Source organism: Podarcis melisellensis (assembly GCF_964234715.1).
Source record: "Podarcis melisellensis genome assembly, chromosome: 5".
NCBI lineage: Eukaryota > Metazoa > Chordata > Lepidosauria > Squamata > Lacertidae > Podarcis > Podarcis melisellensis.
In genome coordinates this window covers 71,114,644-71,132,647 of record NC_138537.1, presented here as the reverse complement: position 1 = coordinate 71,132,647, position 18,004 = coordinate 71,114,644, and the positions used below count along the sequence as shown (strand labels likewise).

Sequence of the window (18,004 nt, the reverse complement as noted above, 5' to 3'; positions counted from 1 at the left end):
CTCTCCATGACCCCATGAACCAGAACATGCCTTGGAAACTCTCACTTTCTTCTCAAAGCTTCTCCTTTTTTATGTCCATGGAGATTTCTTACTGGAGTGGTTTGCCAGTTCCTTCTCCAGGTGGATCACATTTAGTCTAAACTCTTGGCTAGGAACTGTCCATCTTGGGTGGCCCTGCACAGCATAGCTCATAGATTCTTGGAGTTATTCAAGCCCCTTCGCCATGACAAGGCAGTGATCCATGAAGTGATCCATGTAAAAACCACCACCACCACCTAATTACTGTAGAAATTATACTGTTGCACGCCACCCCAGACTCTGATATTCCAGGGCTTCCAGGTTCTTACCCAGGGTTTGTGTTTCCTTTTGGAATGAGGCACAGTGGAGACTGAGGTGTCTTTATGATATATGGTTTGTTTACACAGGTATACAAGCTGAGCCTCCTCTCTACCAAAGAGCTGGTGGGCTGAATTTTGCCATCAGTTCTTGTCCACCAAGCTGCCCACAGATCTGTGTGGTGCATGGCTGTAATAGAAGAGAATGGAGGGGAAGGTAGTAGAATAGAGGTTGTTTGGTTTTTAGCAACTGAAAACTGTTCTTCACTGTATGCACAAGACCGAACCACATACTTCAACTTCTAAGAAGCACAACTGCAGTGGAATTCAGGGTGGCCTATATTTGGGGGCAGTTGAATCCTGACTTTCCATTTCTTTTTACAGAAGGCACTATATAATATGAGTTGGTTCATTAGAGTTTAACCCCACAACCTTTTTTTTAAGGACAAGGCTTAGCTTTGGAATAACGAGATTCATGAGAATATGTTAAGTGGTGTAATAATGCATTTGCTTATGCTTGCAAGGTCACATTTACACCATACATTTAATGCATTCTTATTCCACTTGAACAGTCATGGCTGTTAGAGGTGCTGAGAGTTGTTAAAAGACCCCTCTTGGAGCTACAATTCCAGCAGCAGCCTTAACAAACTACGGTCCCAAGGATTCTTTGTGGGGAAACTGCATATAAGAGTGCTTTAAATGTGTGGTGTGGATGTGACCTTTATTAGATCAATCTTCTACCCACTCTAAGCAGGTTTCTTTTTTTGGGGGGGGGACACTGCTATTAACCTAAAAAGATATATAGGTTTACTGGGCATAACTACCTATTCTAGTGATTAACCAAACAACCCAATTTTATACCTGCCATCTACATTTCATAAAATTTTAAATGAGAACTGTATCTGGTCCCATAATCTATTTTAAAAAATCAGTCAACGTGAGCTTTCTATGTTAAGCATGAGCAGCAACTGTTTGTATGCTCATGCCTGCTGGAAAATGCCACTGCACATGTGCAGAGTGCCCTTCCATGCTGCTGAGTTGAAATGACCAACTAGTGCACGTTTTACGGCTGAGCTCCCAGGGCCCAATCCCTGGCTATTCCTCTGTCTTCATTGTATAACTGCTCTGTGCTGTTAAGGAGAGATCACACATCCTTTTTAATAATTCAATATCTATATAAATGTTGTCTTATAGGCTATATATGTGTGAAATAGCCATCACAGGTCAAAAACTACAAACAGATATTTCATACTTTTCAGCAGGGTCACAGACCGGGTTGTTCATTCATTTGGGAGTTGTAATGTCATGAACCAGTGAGTGATGATCAGGCATATTTGACTAATCTCTTGAGTGCACCTGATGCAGTAGTCTTTCCTCACTGTACTTAAAAAAATGCAGTTTGACTAACAAGGCAATTATGCCCTATTCTTTTTTCTTTTCTTTTTTGCTGACATAGTGTTTTGTTCTACTATTGATCAGGTTTTGCAGGTTTTTGTAGCCCTACAAAAACCTATAAAACCTATTAACTAAAGCAGGATGAGTGAGCTGTACAATGATGGTTCTAATGTATGATTACTGCGTTCAATATTCTGGAGGCCCGGAGGGGAGAGGAAACCCAACTGTTAGCCTAAGAGAGGGATAGCTCTGTCAGCAAGTTTGATATAATTATTTTATTTCTCTCACTTAAAAAAGTAAATGGCAATCCAGTTGACTTAATAGAAATAATAATTGTGAAGGTATATAGATCAGAACAGTGAAAAAAACAGGATTAAAAGTTATATAAAACAAATTTATTTGGCAGGGCCTCTTGTAAACCCAGTCCTAGTATACTAAAGAAACTAAGATTAGAGTTGGAACTACCAGCAGTTACCTTTGAGAAGTTATGGAGGGCAAAAGAGATCACAAAGAATTGATGACAAATAAATATAGTACTTTCCCCATTAAGGGGGAAAGAACCTAGGAAACTACAGAGAAATTAACTTAGGCTGCTGTTCTTTACCCACATCCCTTGAAGTAAGTCCTGCTGCATACAATGGGACATTCTTCTTAGTCATGTTTAGGGATTGCACTGTTAGAGTGAGGCTGGAAGTCAATGAGAATTAAAAACATACCATAACAAGATCAATGCTGTGTTCTTTAACATGCAATTTTTTTAGTTGATACCTTTTAGAATGCAGTTGACATTTCTTGCCATATGATATTGTCCTAGATATGCTAAGGGAGGATTTAAGTAGAAGTTTATTCAGGGGTCATCAGATGCGCTCACTGGGCACCTTGTGGTCATGACAATTCTTTCTCCATCTCTGCACTGCAGATTTGGGTGAACAACACAGCCATCATGAATAGCACAGTTTGCACCATCACAGAAACAATGTTCACATACAGTTCCCCTGTGCCGCACTGTGCCTTATTTTTGGTAACTATTTTGAACATACTGCATGCAATTCAGTGAAATTTAAGAGAATATAAATCCCATGGATTGGAATGGGAGAGTTAAGCATTGTCCTGACTGCCTGTAGGAACACAGCTGGTTGAAGAGCTGCTTTGGAAGAGTAGCTTTCAATTATTTGTTTACTAGTATGGGATGAGATTAGCATAGACTCTGAACTGGGTGCTATTTTCAGCAAAACAGGAGAAAAAACAGTAAATGCTGTGGAAGGAAGGATTAAAACAAAAACAACTTGCAAGTATAAGCATTATATCAGGTGAAGATTGAAAAAGCAAATGTATGCATATATTTTAAAAGGATAAATATAGTACTTTTCGTTAAAAGAACCCAGGCATTGTAACTGATCACAAATTATAAATATATGCCAGCAGTGTTTTGGTCTCTGCAGGGAGAGACTATTTTTGGAATGCACAAACATCACAAGTAGGATGTGACACCCTCTATTCAGCACATATCACTCTTATGCTTGAATATTGTATCACCCATTCCACAGCTCAGCTGAGCCACAGTATTTGTACTGAAGCTTATCAAAACAAATTCTTCTACAGTGGCATTGGTTGGGTTGTTCCACGGCTTCATCATACTGGCAAGTTTTTCCTCGTGTTTAGCCAAAATCAGGCCTGCAGAACTGTAACACACACATACTCCAGGATGATCAGAGCCCACCAGTGACTTCATAAACTTCCAGCTGTCACTGTCTATCTGAAACTGCAAAAGCAGGTGGGTGGGAGGTCATGTACCTAGGAGGCTAGGATACATAGCTGGGAGTGTTTTTGGCTTTGTGTTGCGCACATGTTAGGCACACATGAGCTAAATAAAATAAAATAATAATACAATAAACTTACAGAAAACAACTGTATAAAAACAGTTAAAATTGTATACATATAAACAACCTAAAATCTAATGCATATACTGACTAGGATAAAAATCTCCAGTTAGGAGGCTTGTTGAAAGAGGATTTGCTTTCTGTTCATTTAAACCACAGCATTGTTGTGGTTTTGTCATTTGGGTTTGAGGGTAAAGATCAATTACTGTGTGATAATGCCTGGGTGGCAAGCTAGTTAATTTCTTCCTTGCCTTCTGGTTACACAAGTGATGGAGAGGTAGCATTTTCAAATTCTGCATCTGATTATTATTATTATTAAAGTAATTCTGCCAATTTCATGTTTGGCAGAGCAGTTGTGCCTTTGTAAAAAGCAGAAATCAACTGGTGGAGCTTTTCTCAAATATGAAAATTCAGAAAAGGGAACTGCTTTGTTTGCTGGCTATGCTTCTCTTTCAAAAGCACAGAAGCCCTACCAAAATAAAGATATAGATATATGATAACTCTAAATATGAAAGTTCTAACTTGGCTGCTGTCTGCAACTCAGAACTTTAGAACAGGGTTGGGGGACCTTGGAGGGCCAAATGTGGCCCCCAGCCTGTTTATGTGGTCCTTGAGATTCTCCCTAGATCACACCCTGTGCTGGTTCTGTTTTGCCCACTGCTAGCTAGGAGGAAGAGTTTCCTATCCTCTTCTTCCTGCTTCAGCCACCTGCATTTCTGGGATAGGGCGAAGTGGGGCAGAGGAGATAGGAAACTTTTATTCCTAGTTTCCTTAAGTTAACTTATCATAGGATCCATCCAGACATTCTGGTAATTTGTCTTTTTGCATTTAAGTGATTTCAGTCAAGAGGACTTGTTACATCCCAATCCCCATGCAGTATGTGGGTATCACTAGTTTTGAGTTTGCTGTCCTCTGAAGTCAGGTTGTTTTCTACAGGCTGTACAGTGGCCATGACTTGATTTTGTCCAGGGTTTGTGAAGCATAGGACAGGGTCATTTAAAAACATGAACTGCCTGTAACACTTGCCACACAAGCCGATGCACATCTACTCAAAAGTAAGTTTTGCTCAGTTTAATGGGACTTACTCCCAGGTGAGTGTATAGCATATATGTACACAGTGGGACTTATTTCTGAAGATATATGCTTAAGATTGCACCACTTATCTTTTCAAGGCAGACTATTGGCAAAACTGACACCTTTTCTCGTTTGATTATTGCATATGTTGCAGGCAAAATTAACAAAAAGTGAGGTGGGCAAAATATGTTTCAGAGTGCTGTAGTTTGACTGCTAGCTAGATTCTCCCTTACTAAATACAGGGCAAAAGAATTTATCTTTGCCAGAATAGCAAACAAAGTTTTGATAGAATGTTATGACCTAGATGATTCACAATAAAATGTTAAGATTTAGGCTTAGGGCTAACTCAGAAATTACATGCGCATGAGACGTTTCCCCCCTTCGATTTCTGTATCTATGGAGCAAATATGTTGCATGAAAGCAGCCTCTCTCTGAATCTGCTTAGCAGTGAAAATAGTAGCTTATTTTGCTGTTGTTAAAGCATCATCCTTCCTTTTCCCATCTGGATCTACTCTTGTTTGTCTGCATAGCCCTCTTTTACACTAATTATTGAGCAAGGCCAGGCAGTGCTACTGTAGCGATGGATGTTCTTGAAGGGATTAGAGGTACTGATTACATTTATCTGTCTAGTCATACTTACATTTTACTAATCCATGTAATATATTCACTAGAACTGCAAGCTTTGAGCAGTGACATTTGTAAGTTAATCAACTGAAGTTTTAGTTGATTGATCAGTAGGGGCCAATTTTAATAAGTGAGAGCAAATTTTACTTGGTGGAGCCACAATGTACATTTGTTTATTTTTAAGGATTATTTTGGTTATAGTATGTTACTGTAACAGGAATTTTTAAAAATATGTTCAGGATGGCCCTTGCTTCTAAGTATCCATAGCAGCTTTTGTTTGTCGCATTATAGATTTTGCTTCTTACCTTTTCTCAAAAAGGCTCCTATATTGGGGTTTTTATAATATGCAGATTCATGTACATTGAATTAGCCAATTCATAGGTTGAAATGAAGATACTTAATCAACTCAACATTATTTAATTGGTCAAGAGTCTTAATAGTTATTCATGAAAGAGCCTATGGTGGTGGTGGTGGGGTGTTGTTGTTTTGCTGGGAATCACAGGTGGCCAAAAATGCAGTTTTGCTCATGTCCTGTTTGCAGGTGTCCCTTAGGAATCTGGCTGGCCCCTGTGAGGCTAGGATGTTGGACTAGGTGGGCCATTGGCCTGATTTAGCAGGCTCTTATGTTTTTATGTACCCCAGAAGAAGACTAGATAAATTTATTTCAAGTGCAATTCATCTAAAGGGTAACCACACTTTAAGTCCTATTGATTTTACTGGGGGACTTAGCCACATGGTTACCATTTGCCCACTGAAATTGATTGGAAGTTAAAATGGCTGCATCATGATTTTTGTTCTTTGCTTTTTAGGTAATACTTAATACTTAGTTGTTGTGTAGGTCAAGTTAGTCACTAGCAGTCACAGCTTTCTAGTATCCCGGTTCCAAAATGTTTCTTCCTTTCATCCAAATTGTCAGCCACCGCAACACCCCAAGGCAGAGATATTACACACTTAGATTACAGAACTTTGCTAAAATGTGAGCATAGCTAGTGGGTTGCTTTCTAGACAGGAGTCAGACTCTGATGCTGCTGAATGTGGTTGTTAGGTGTGTGACCCTGGATTAGGAAATGGTAGAGTTGTCCTGGCAGACTTGGAAATGCTGCCTGGAAATAGGCAGTAGTCCTTTTCAGTATGTTGAAGGGAGACACCATGGAGAGGCATCATTGCCTCTGGCAGCTATGCTGACCTCATGATTGTTTCTGGGTATAGACAAGAATAATAAAAACCCTTCTAGTTCAGTTTATGGAAAAAAGAGGCAAAAAAGAGAGGACATGACCACTAAAAATTACTCTTAGCACATCACTTTCAATTATGAGAAACTATCATCTTTCTCCAGCCCCCTATCTGTTGCCTTTAGCACAGATAGCACCACCCACCCCAAACAGGCTAACCTATGGAATTTATTTCTGATGATCCATGTGTCAAATGTAGGACTTTGGTAAGTTCCACATGCAGCACGCAGCACATGTGTTTTTGCTGCATTAAGCCCCTCCCCCTTTTAATGGTATACTTAACATAGCAGTGATTCTTCTATTCCTAAGACCCCAGCTGGCTGCTTTTGACTGAACTGCTCAGTTGGCTCAAGAGCTCCTCTTTAAATCAGCTGCACAGCAAAGCTGGTCAAAATTTCTCACGCAGCTCCGCGTCTTCTGCAGACCAGCTGCTGCTTCACAGGGACAAGACTGGCCATTTTGACACCCTTCAGCCAGTTGAGAGGCATTGCGTCTGAATTAGATGGATTGCTTTCACAAACCCCTCTCTGACCTTTATTCAAAAATTCAAAGGGCCAAACTACTGTTTACATGATGTTAAATGTATCTTTGCATTTAACATGCAGGTTTTTAAAAAAATGCAATCAGAATAAACTAAGGAAGTGTGGCTACCAATTAAAAGGTTCAGGGAAGGTATGGAAAGGGAACTCAACAATTTCCTCCCCAGCTCAACAAGGAACTCAACAATTTCCTCCCCAGCTCAACAAGGAACTCAACAATTTCCTCCCCAGCCCTGAGAAAATTAGTTCTTCCAGTGACATTATTTGTTTTGCAGAAAATCCCTGTTTGGCACCAGTGGAGGAATTTCCTCCCAATACAAACACTAGCTTGAGAAGATGGATTTTCCTCAGGACTGCAGCAAGGGAGGAAGTGGATAAATTTTCTCACAATACCTGCTCTGATTCTGTTAATTCTTCTCCATGCCCATCAACTGAAGCTATTTGCCTTTTTAAAACCCTGAATGTTGATTGCAAAGTCACATTTGGCCCTTTTGGTCTTATATAGATAAATAATCCCCCCCAATATTAAATGTATGTAACTAATTTCTGATACCTTTAAACATCAGTTTTGGTTTTATAGGTATCACATGAATACATTATTTCGAATATATGCATAATATATGTACTACTATCCACCTCAAACCACAGTTCAAAATCCAAAAGCAATGGTAAGAAACAGCATGCTTTTCAGGGAAACATAAGGATTTCAGGAAACCATGGTCTAGAGTGCCATTGAGAGAACAATCTCATGTAAACAGCATTCCAAGTGGAAAGGTTTTCATATAGATTGGGGATGACCAAGTAGCAGACCTTGGGTTACTTTTAACTGGTTCCAGGCAGCCTCACCAATTTTTTAATCAAGGTACATTAAGTAGTTTGTCCACAGTTTGACTTGTAAGGCAGATAAAAAGTTTTAATGTTGTAAGAAAGAGAAATAATTCACACTGTAATTTGCATTGCATTTTGATTGGGTATCTATATGCATGCAACATGTAAAATGCATACATTTGTATGTATTGTCTGAGTGCATGCACTCTTCATTCACTTCCTGCTAAGGTGGACCTCAGCTCAGTGGAAGGAATTTCTTGATTAGGGTGGGTTAATAGCACTCAATCCCTGGTATCTCCAGTTTGAAGGATCTCAGGTTGCAGGGCTTAGAAAGACCTCTGTCTAAAAGCAGAGACACCTATTACAGTATGCTTGAAGGATTCATGAATATAAGGCAGTTTAATAAATTCATGGCACCAATTTTTTTAAATGGAATGGGGGGGGGCAGTTTTTGCTGCAAAATGCACCTTCAGCCTCTGCCATACCATTTGGAGAATAGAGAGGCTCACAAGGATACAGAAATTGGACATCAGATGGGGTTCAAGACTTGCTATGTCCCTGGGTAATAGAGTAGACACATCCCCAGTTTCCTTTTTAATTCAATACCAGGAATAGATTTGCTATTTATGAGGTTATGGTCCTATTTGTACTCTTTGTTAACAGCATGCAAGACAATACTTCAGAATCTTCTACTTCGATAACTCAACTACTGAGAGAGAGCTATTTAGCTGAAAACAACCGCCAAGGGAATAGTGAAAGAAGCAGATCAGAACCATCTCCACTTTCTTTCCACCGTGGCAGTAGTTTGGGGCCTTCAGACGAGGTGGCTAGCCAAGAGGACCTTCCTGATCTTTCAGCCTTTTTGAGCCAAGAAGAGCTGGATGAAAGTGTGAACTTGGCAAGGCAAGCCATCAATCAAGATCCACTTGAGAACAAGCAGGACGAACAGATACATGTGTTCTTTCCCTCTGAGTTGAAAAACTCTGGAAATACAGTTTCAAACAAACAGCAGTTCCCATCTAAGGCAGCTTCACCAACTTCAGACAGCAGCCTAAGGAAACAGCAATTTGGTTCTGAGACAGAGTCGAAAAAGGAATTCCTCAACAAGGCTGCAGATTTCATTGAGGAGCTTTCTTCTCTTTTCAAAGCACACAATTCAAAAAGAATCAGGCCCCGAACATGCAAAAACTACAGGAGCAAACTTGAATCTAAAAATAAGGCTGCTCAGGACAGTGGTTCTGCTTTCTCAAATCTCTCTGAAAACAGAGAAAGGCCTTGTGACCCAGTACCACAAGATTTAGCTGTAGCTGAGCACTCACTTGAAAACCCAGATAACCCTCCACAGGCAGACTTGGAAGCTGTTAATCAGCTAGAAAGCTCAGGGTTAACAACAGAGTCACCAGCTGCATCTTTTTATTCTGAGGAGACAATAGGCCAACCACCACATTTTACTCAAAAGCTGAAGAGCAGGGAGGTCCCTGAAGGAACCAAAGTGCAGTTGGACTGCATTGTGGTAGGAATTCCAACACCTGAAATCAGGTAAACATGTCCCTGTCTTATTTCTGTAATAGCTTGCGTACACAGAGGGTGGATTAATGTATAGCAGTTAAATGTTTTCTCAATATTTCCTCAGATTGTATTCTAAAAACCATACATTTCTCTTTTTCAATGCTCCAGTAATTATTCTGTCTCTGACCTTGGGAAGGTCACTTGTGACTGGCATAGGATTGATGCCAGTCACAGGTTTTAGGCTGCTTTTGATTAAAATGCCTTCAGTGGGCCTTCCTCCCTAGCTGCCCATGCACTTGTCCTCTCCTCTGGGCCCAGTCTGCATGACTATGCATGCAGTGATGTAGTGTGGGGGGCCAGGGAGGCCCTGGGTGCAAATTTCTGAGGAGGCATAACAAGGCACCCTCATGACATGCTCCTTCATTGAGGCAGGAGCTGCAGGGAGGCAAGCCATGCCTGGGCTGGGGCTTCAGGGCTGGGGCTGCAGCAGCGCCGCCTCCTCCTCATGGCAAGGAGGAAGGGGAGGAGGAAGGACAGGAAGTTCTGAGGCTGGCATAGAAACTGTCCAGTGATGCAGACCCCTTGAAGCCTGCTCTGTGTAAGTGTCAAGGCATTTATTCAATAGTAAATGAAGTTTTGGTCATATATTTAATAAATACCAAAATGTTACTATCTGGTATTTGCCTCCCTACATAGTAGGGGTGGATGCCACCCTCACAAAGATAGAAAGAAAATCACAGCTGCACACATGGGAAGTACATAGCTGAAATTGAACTGAGTCAATGGAGCTGCAGGCATGCATGTACTACATTTGCATTTCCTTGGGAAAGGGACTGCATATGCAGCGCTTTCCATTGCAAGGAGAAGAGCTATGTTTCATCGGTACAGCATCTGCTTTGAATGCAGATGGCCCCATGTTCAGTCCCTGGCACATCTAGGTAAGGCTGGGAGAGACCCTGTCTGAAATCCTGGAGAGGCACTGCCTGGCAGTTTAGAAAATACTGAGCTAGATGAACCAATAGTCTGACTCAAGGCAGCTTCCTATATTCCTATAGGCACACATGGGAGTAGCAGCGCACCTGTCTCCATGGTAGACATTTAGGATCACTCAAGAGACAAGGAATTTCCTTAATATTTGCCTGTTTATGCCCGTGTGTGTGTGTTAGTGCATATTCAACTGCTGTTCCAATGACTGATTTTCAAGAAAAAATATATAAACATAAACATAACCAAAAGGATTAATTTCCTTCCTCCCACTCCCACACCCCAAAACAGAAAACTACTGCATCAATTTCCCCCCATAAGTTTTTGTGCATAGTTGGTGTTCATTTGAATATTTTATAAAGGGGTACCATATTTCAACGAAGTTGTCTGTATCGGATATGTCATTCAGGGTGTGTACTCTCTTAGTTACTCAGATACAGCAATTGTCCATACATTGTTTCCATTATGCAATGTGTGATCAAGTCCTTTGTTGTTTTTTGCTACAGTATAAGTAATTGTGCTGCTACCAGGCGAAGGGTGAAAAGTTCCTTGTGTAATAGTTTCCCATTCAGCTGTTAAAGGCCCCTTTAAAAACAAAACACCAATAATTGCTTGGAAAGATTAGTTTAAGGAAAGAGACTTGAAAGGCTGTCATCTGAGCCATAAGACTCTTTCCCATTCTAAACATATAAAATATGTTTGCACAAGGCAAAGATGGCAAAATGCTTCTGTTCATGGAAAAAAAGCTGTGTATTTGGATCTAGACATGTCATACTGTGCACTGAGGTGGGCCGTTTACAAACTATCTAAAAAGAAGAAATGCATCAGCAAAAAAATAATAGCCAGAGTTGCTTATTGCTGCAAAACTAGAAATTATTGCTATAACTTAAATAGAAATAAAATGCATGTCACCATAATGGGGAAGACTGTGATCAGGGAAACTGTCTGGGCCAGGTGCTAGTTCAAGTTCAAGGCTTCTCCATTCATTCTGGTGGTTCTTTATCTTTAAACCAGCCTTTGATTGGTCAGTCCTTTAGAGAGAAGTCACCTGCAGACAGGGGACTGTCCTTCTACAGCCCTTCAAATAAAGGACTGTCGTCTGTAAAGTTGGACACATGGCCACCCTACTGTGGGCTCCTTCCATTTGCAGGAGGGATTCTGATTCAATAGCAGCTTCCACAGGAGGAAGATGTTTTTTGCTGATCCCTTTTTTTTCCTGCACCCCCACCTTCACCATATACCACACTGTTCCAGAGGATCCCCCCATTCTCCATAACAGCTCCTCAAGGAGTGATTCTTGCTCCTCCTCCTGAAGTGCTATTTAAATATAATAATATGATGAGGAGCACTAAGAGATTTAAACTGTCTCAGGGCTGATTCACATATGCACAGGCATCCCTTTCTAGCACATTGCTCAGTGATGCATAGATGAATGGGGGAATTTTTCCCATTGAAAAGGTTAGGGCCCAATCCAATTCCCCTTTGCATTGGGGGGGGGTTTGATTGTGCAGAGGTGCCCTTCTAGTGTCCCTATTTCCCTGTCAGAGTCCCAACCAGCAGCAACAAAAAGCCTTGAAATGGGGCATTCTAGATGCAGGGAGGGCTCTGCTCCCGGGTGGCACAGTGATCTGCCTGCCCACCATCTTTGTCAGCATGCTCAAGAGGGTTGTAGATGTGACTGTGGCCCTATTACGCAATGGCTGGGTATTGAATTGCACCCATAGTGTTTAGCTTCATGATTGTCTAAAGATACTAATGCTTGCTCTAAGGTGCTGGAGCTGTGATGGTCATTTCACACATGCAAGGCACTCCCTGATGTAGCAGTCATCAAGTGATGGGCATGCATGTGTGAACTCACTTTCAAGAATTCGATTTGCATAAAGTTTTATATCAGTCTGCTTCATTGGAGGTTTTTAAGCAGTGGTGAGATGGCCATCTGTCATGGATGCTTCAGTTGAGATTCCTGCATTACAGGGGGTTGAATTAGATGACTCTCCGTATCCCTTCCAACTCTACAATGCTATGGTTCTAAATCCTTTCATAAACGTAAGGGTTGGTGAGGGACAATTCAATCTCTCGTACCTTGTAGTAAGTGGATGCACACCAAATTGAATTGGACTTACTAGAATGTGTTTTGGAATCAGTGGATTTGGGAACCTGATGTCACTATATGGTATGGATATTGTGATACAGGTTTCAGAAAATGCACACAAAATAATGACAGATTTAATTATCAGTGGCCATTATTCAATGTAATCAGATGACATTCCTGTAGGTTCAGTCCCTAAATTCTTAACAGCATTAGGAGTGAACAGCAGGTGAATATTCTATTACTACTCTATTTTCCTCTGTTACCCTATAGCAGCCACAAGGTTGGCTCTTTGATTCCCCATTGCTGTATATGTTGAAGGGACTGTCCAAAATTCACCTTTTAAAGAGAGAGACCCAATCAAAGTTGGCAATGAACTACATGTCAGCATTCATTTCTGTATGTCTGAAATGTTGGTGTATATTCAGGGTGGCATTCACAAAATTCATTTGTCATTGTCAGCATTCATACATGCATATCATTTACCAACATTTGCTAACTTTTGGACATTCACTACAATATTAAATGTGGAAATGTTTCAACGAGACCGATAATTCCTAGAATCTGCCAGTCCTATGGACTGGAACTCTTTAGCTTGGGATCTAGTCTCAGATCACAGTAACTGGCTCTCAGCAAGTGAGATGAATGATATTCCCCGAAGCATTTTCCACAGGAAACATTCCAGGAAGCTTCCCATGAATGCCGTATACTACGTCAGAGCTGGCCCACTGAGGCAGAATACAGTGCTAGATGGACCATGAGTGTAACCTAGTAAGGCCAGTCTTACGATCTTAGACATTTCCTCCATTGGCTGTAAGTGACCCATATTTGCCATCTCTACTCAGAGGTGCCTGCATTTTTTCCAAACTACTTAGCTCACCTCTGTTAGGTTAATTTTACTTTGGCTTGGCATACACAGCTAGCCTGACCCATGTCAAAAGGATTTGAAGCCCTATAAACAGGCTATGTGTCATGCATTTTCTATGAGAGCACTCTCTGGCAAATGCACATGAATACCTGAGAGAAGCACACTCTAACCATGCTTTGTTTGAGAATTCAGATCATCTGCACTTAAGGTTCCTAGCCACATTCACAGCCTGATCCTAAGAATGCTTACTTAGAAATAAGCCCCACAGAATTAATGGGTAGTATTCTTTTACTTAGAGCAAACTCATTGGAATTAATGGCGCTAACTTAGTCATGTTAATTAAATGGGTCTACTGTGAGTAAAACTTAGTTGAATGACATCTAATGGGATTTACTTCCTAATAAGTATGTTTAGGATCACAGCCACAATCTCGTCCAAGATACATCATCCTTCTTCAGTTTATTTTTCTTTTATTGAGTTCTGCTAGAATTTGTCAGCACTAAATTGGGGAACAGATGGACCATAGCTCAGAAGTAGAGAAAGTTATTTGTATGCACAAAACCAATAGCATGCAAGCAGAAAAAGATCTCTGCCAGAAATATTGGGAAACTACTGCTGGTTAATGGAAGAGGCAGCATACAGTAAATTAAAAAACAACAACATGAAAACAGAACAATGATACAAATATACACAAAAACTGAAATCAGTATGAAAAAACAAAACATTGCTAAACATAGCTGCTTTTACACTTCAGACGTACTAAATTAACGTTGAAAAGTTAAAAGCTAAGCCACCACGATAAAACATTAGAGAAAATATTAAACAATGATGATGAAATTATATTGAAATGTTGCTTATAAGGTATTAAAAGGCCCAGCTGGGACAATTAAGAAAAAAACTTTTCTTGGTACCAAAAGATCATTTATGTGGGTGCCAGGTGAGCCTCCTTATGGAGTTTTCCACAACCAGGGGGGCACTGCCAAAAAGGCTCTGTCCCTCAGGATAACCTCCTTATTTCAGAATGAAGGAAGCTGTTGATCTTAAGGCATGGGTGGCTACATATAGGAAGAGGTACCTTCAGGTACTCCAGTCCCAAGCCATGTAGGATTTTACAGGTCAGAACCACCTTCCCTTCCCTCCCCTCCTTACCTTCCAATTCATTTATGGATCTAATCCCAACCCATAAATGAATTGGAAGTTAAGGAGCGACTGCTCAGTATTCAGCACACTTACAGTGCTTTTGTTGATGTGGAATTCTGCGGAAAGACGTCAGTCAGGAATGGGGAGAGAACAGAATATATGCCTGGCACATATAACATCCCAGATACAATCTCTCTGGCAGGACAGGATCTCAGCAGGACTGGAAAAGACCTGTGCCTGAGATACCAGGGAGCCACTACCTGTTGGAAAACGTCTTTCCAGGGCTAGATGGACCAATGGTCAGACTAAGTAGAAAGCAACTTCACATTTTTATGACATCCTCTGGTGGTATGCAATGCCACATGTCACAATGGCGCAGCAATTTTTGCTAGGCAGCAGTTCAACCTGGCAGATTGTGGTCAAACACCATTTTCATAAGATGGTCATGTGTCCTACTTTGCAGAGGGCAATGCTCTGTTCAAAGGGCTGTCCAGGCCAAGAACAGTTTAATGATAAGCATAAGAAGAGAGAGTGAGGACCATGACTTTACTCACCAGCGGTGAGCCCCTGGACAGGAGACTGATCAGGCACACCAGTCGCTTGGTCACAGTCTTCCTCACTATGGTGAGTTGCATTGCATTAATACTTAAGTTATAGCAATGATTTCTAAATATGCACCTCTACCTATAAATTAGGTGTGCAAAGTTAATCAAAATCACTGTCCTTTTGTACTGTGTTTCCTTGTTTCAGGTGATATGGAAGCAGCCTGTCTGCAGCACTTAGAGTTATGTTTTCTCTTCCTTTCTTTACTTTTTAAATGTCACTGTATAACCATGAGTATCTAGTCACATTGTTTTGATTATTACAGAGGGAGATTTTCCTGTCCAGCAGCATTGCACCAATATGACTTGAGGCTGATGGCAATGTTGACTGCATTATTTCAAAGGTGGATGTATATAGAGTAATACAGGCTATCAAATTGATGAATACATCATCTCTGATTCATCATTCATGTGCATCCACCAAGATTTCATGGCTTTTGAGAAATAACACACAAGGATAAACCCAAAACAAATGTATAGAATTCTGTCCATAACAAGAACTATTAATTTATTGAGAAAGGTATTACCATAATACAAATATCTACTAAAATTATGAATGAGTAAAACCCTGGTCATTGCAACTCAACCTGATTGTGGCTTTGCTACTGTGCCAACCTACAGGAATTGGTATTAAATATATTAAAACATTTGGATATACAGATCCTGCTGGGTAGGAATATAGAAATACTAGATCATAAGTTCCTTCCTGCCCTATATTTCTGTCATAGGTTTACAGATTTGTTCCTGAAAGTTTGTCTGTCTAGAACTAAGCTATTCTGCACATGGGATGGGGAAAGCAAATTAGTGTCTTCTTTCATAAATGTGTAATGTTGTCTCCCATCTGATCTTAAAATATGTACATCCCTGTACATCACATGTAAAAATGACATGAGCTGTTGACTGTGTACACATTACTGGCTGAAAATGCAGTGATTTTGTTCTTTTGCACAGTTTGGATTACAGCTGATTGGGAGGGAAACATACCAAAACACAGTATTTCATAAGAAATTACAGTCTAGATACAGGATACATGTGGATTGTGGCTAACCAGCTGTGGGAGTACACTAGTTTTACAGACTAAATGGGAGTCTGTTTGCAGCCCTCAGCTGCTGCATGCCATGCATTCCAAATCCATTTAATAAACATGTATTATTTTCACACTTGATGGTGTGAGTGTACACTTTTTTTAAATTGCGTGTTCAGATCCAGAAACCTCCCCCTCCCCCTAAACGTGACTCAAATTTTGGTTTTGGTTTTTGGCAGAATTTAGGCCACAACTTTATTGATTACAGAAAGTGAATGGTTGCATAGGCTCTGATTCGACTAGCTCCCTGCCATGCAGGTAGTGCTGACCAAGTGTTCCAGCATAGGTCAGCCAAGGGTGAACACCTGGGTAAGCGGAAAGCCAGGAACAGGCTATCTCTGCCACCCAAATGTCCCCCTCGACTCAGGCACGGGCACAACCTCCTCTCAGGGGTTGACCAAACCATTGAGTCCCTGGATTCCTTTAACGGAATACCCTTCACATAGGGATGGCGAGAGCGTTCTTCCATCCCTATCACCTGAACCAGAGCCTATCCACAACCTTACAAGTTGTGATGATTTGCTACATGGCAGGCGAAACCCAAATGGCAACAGCCAATCAGCCAAGTGGGGGAAATTCCTGCCGTGCCCCTGTCCTAACGACAGATGACACACGAAGGCATAGCAAGGTCAAGCGCAAAGCCCTAAAAGTAGGGAGAGGTGGACGGGTGTTCTGAATGCACGCGCCGAAAGAGGAAGCTCTGGGTTACGTGCATGGGCATAAATAAGTCCCTCAAACTGTTTGGACTGCGTCCCATTGGCCAGATTGCACCCAGTTATGAGGGAGCTACCAACTGGGTGTTGTGGCTGACCAATCGTACCCCCCACAACACAGGGTGTCAGTTTCCAGGTCTCACCACAATATGTGCCCTCTTTAGGGAGGGACCTGATCTGCATAGATTATCATTGCATATATGAGGAAGGAAGTCATCGCTTGAGGCAATTGTGATCTCTCACACATCTCCATGTTTGCTTTATTAGGCATAAGCTGCATTGCCCTACACTTACTCCTGCCTCCTGTACTACATAAGATCAAATGAATTGCTGGATCACACCAAGTGTCTGCTCCAGCCTCCTGTACCCAACAGAGACAAGACAGATGCTTCTGGAAAGTCCACTAGCAGTTAATGAGCGCAACAACCCCTCCTAGCTGTGTTTCCCCAGCCTCCGCTATACTTCCTTTGGACAAGGAGATTAAATTGAGCCATTATGGCCAATAGCCCCTCATAAACCTATCCTCCAGGGGCACCATCTGGAGGGGCAGGGGGCCAAGGCCTCCCAAAAAATTTCAAGCAGGGGGCCGAGCCCCCTCAATATTTTGCAGGCCATGGGACTTAGCTGTGGTGGGCCCCATCAGACCTTCCCTTGGCTGCAACAGGCCCCATGAGGCCGCCTTCTGTTGCATGACATCATACACATGTGCCGGGGAGCCCTAAATTAGGACGGAATCCAGCGTGTGTGATATTGTCCAATTCTTTTTTAAATCCAGTGACAATCACCACATCTCATTGCAATGAATGCAATAATTGAAAGCATTGGGTGAAGAACCACTTCTATTTCTCTTTGTCCTGCATCTACTGCCAGTCAAGTTTCATTGAGTAGCTCTGAGTTTTAGCCTTATGAGGAAAGAGAAGCATTATCTCTATATCTGCATCAAGCATAATTTTATAAAGACTTACTGACATCCTTGCCTTTTAGGCCTTGCCTTTAGCTTTTTGTATATTGTTGTTTCTAATTCTTCCCCTAATAATATCTGCCTTGCTCTGTTTTAGTCTTGTCGAGTTTTAGCATTCCTTAGTGCTTCTTACATAGCCCAAGCATA

General features: G+C 41.3%; 1 protein-coding gene across 7 annotated transcripts in view; it reads left to right on the top strand.

The window, feature by feature from the left end:
• MYPN (myopalladin) overlaps positions 1-18,004 on the top strand; it is a 66,128-nt gene that overhangs the window by 14,602 nt on the left and 33,522 nt on the right. For 5 of the 7 annotated variants that reach the window (XM_081912346.1, XM_081912347.1, XM_081912348.1 and 2 more), the window contains one exon: positions 8,571-9,446. The exons of 1 other annotated variant lie outside the window; for it this stretch is intronic. In XM_081912346.1, coding sequence (XP_081768472.1) covers positions 8,572-9,446 — 875 coding nt within the window. In that variant the 5' untranslated portion in view covers position 8,571. Of the gene's footprint in view, positions 1-4,546; positions 4,666-8,570; positions 9,447-18,004 lie in introns of all 7 variants that reach the window. One more of the 7 variants, XM_081912349.1, reaches the window with a different exon arrangement.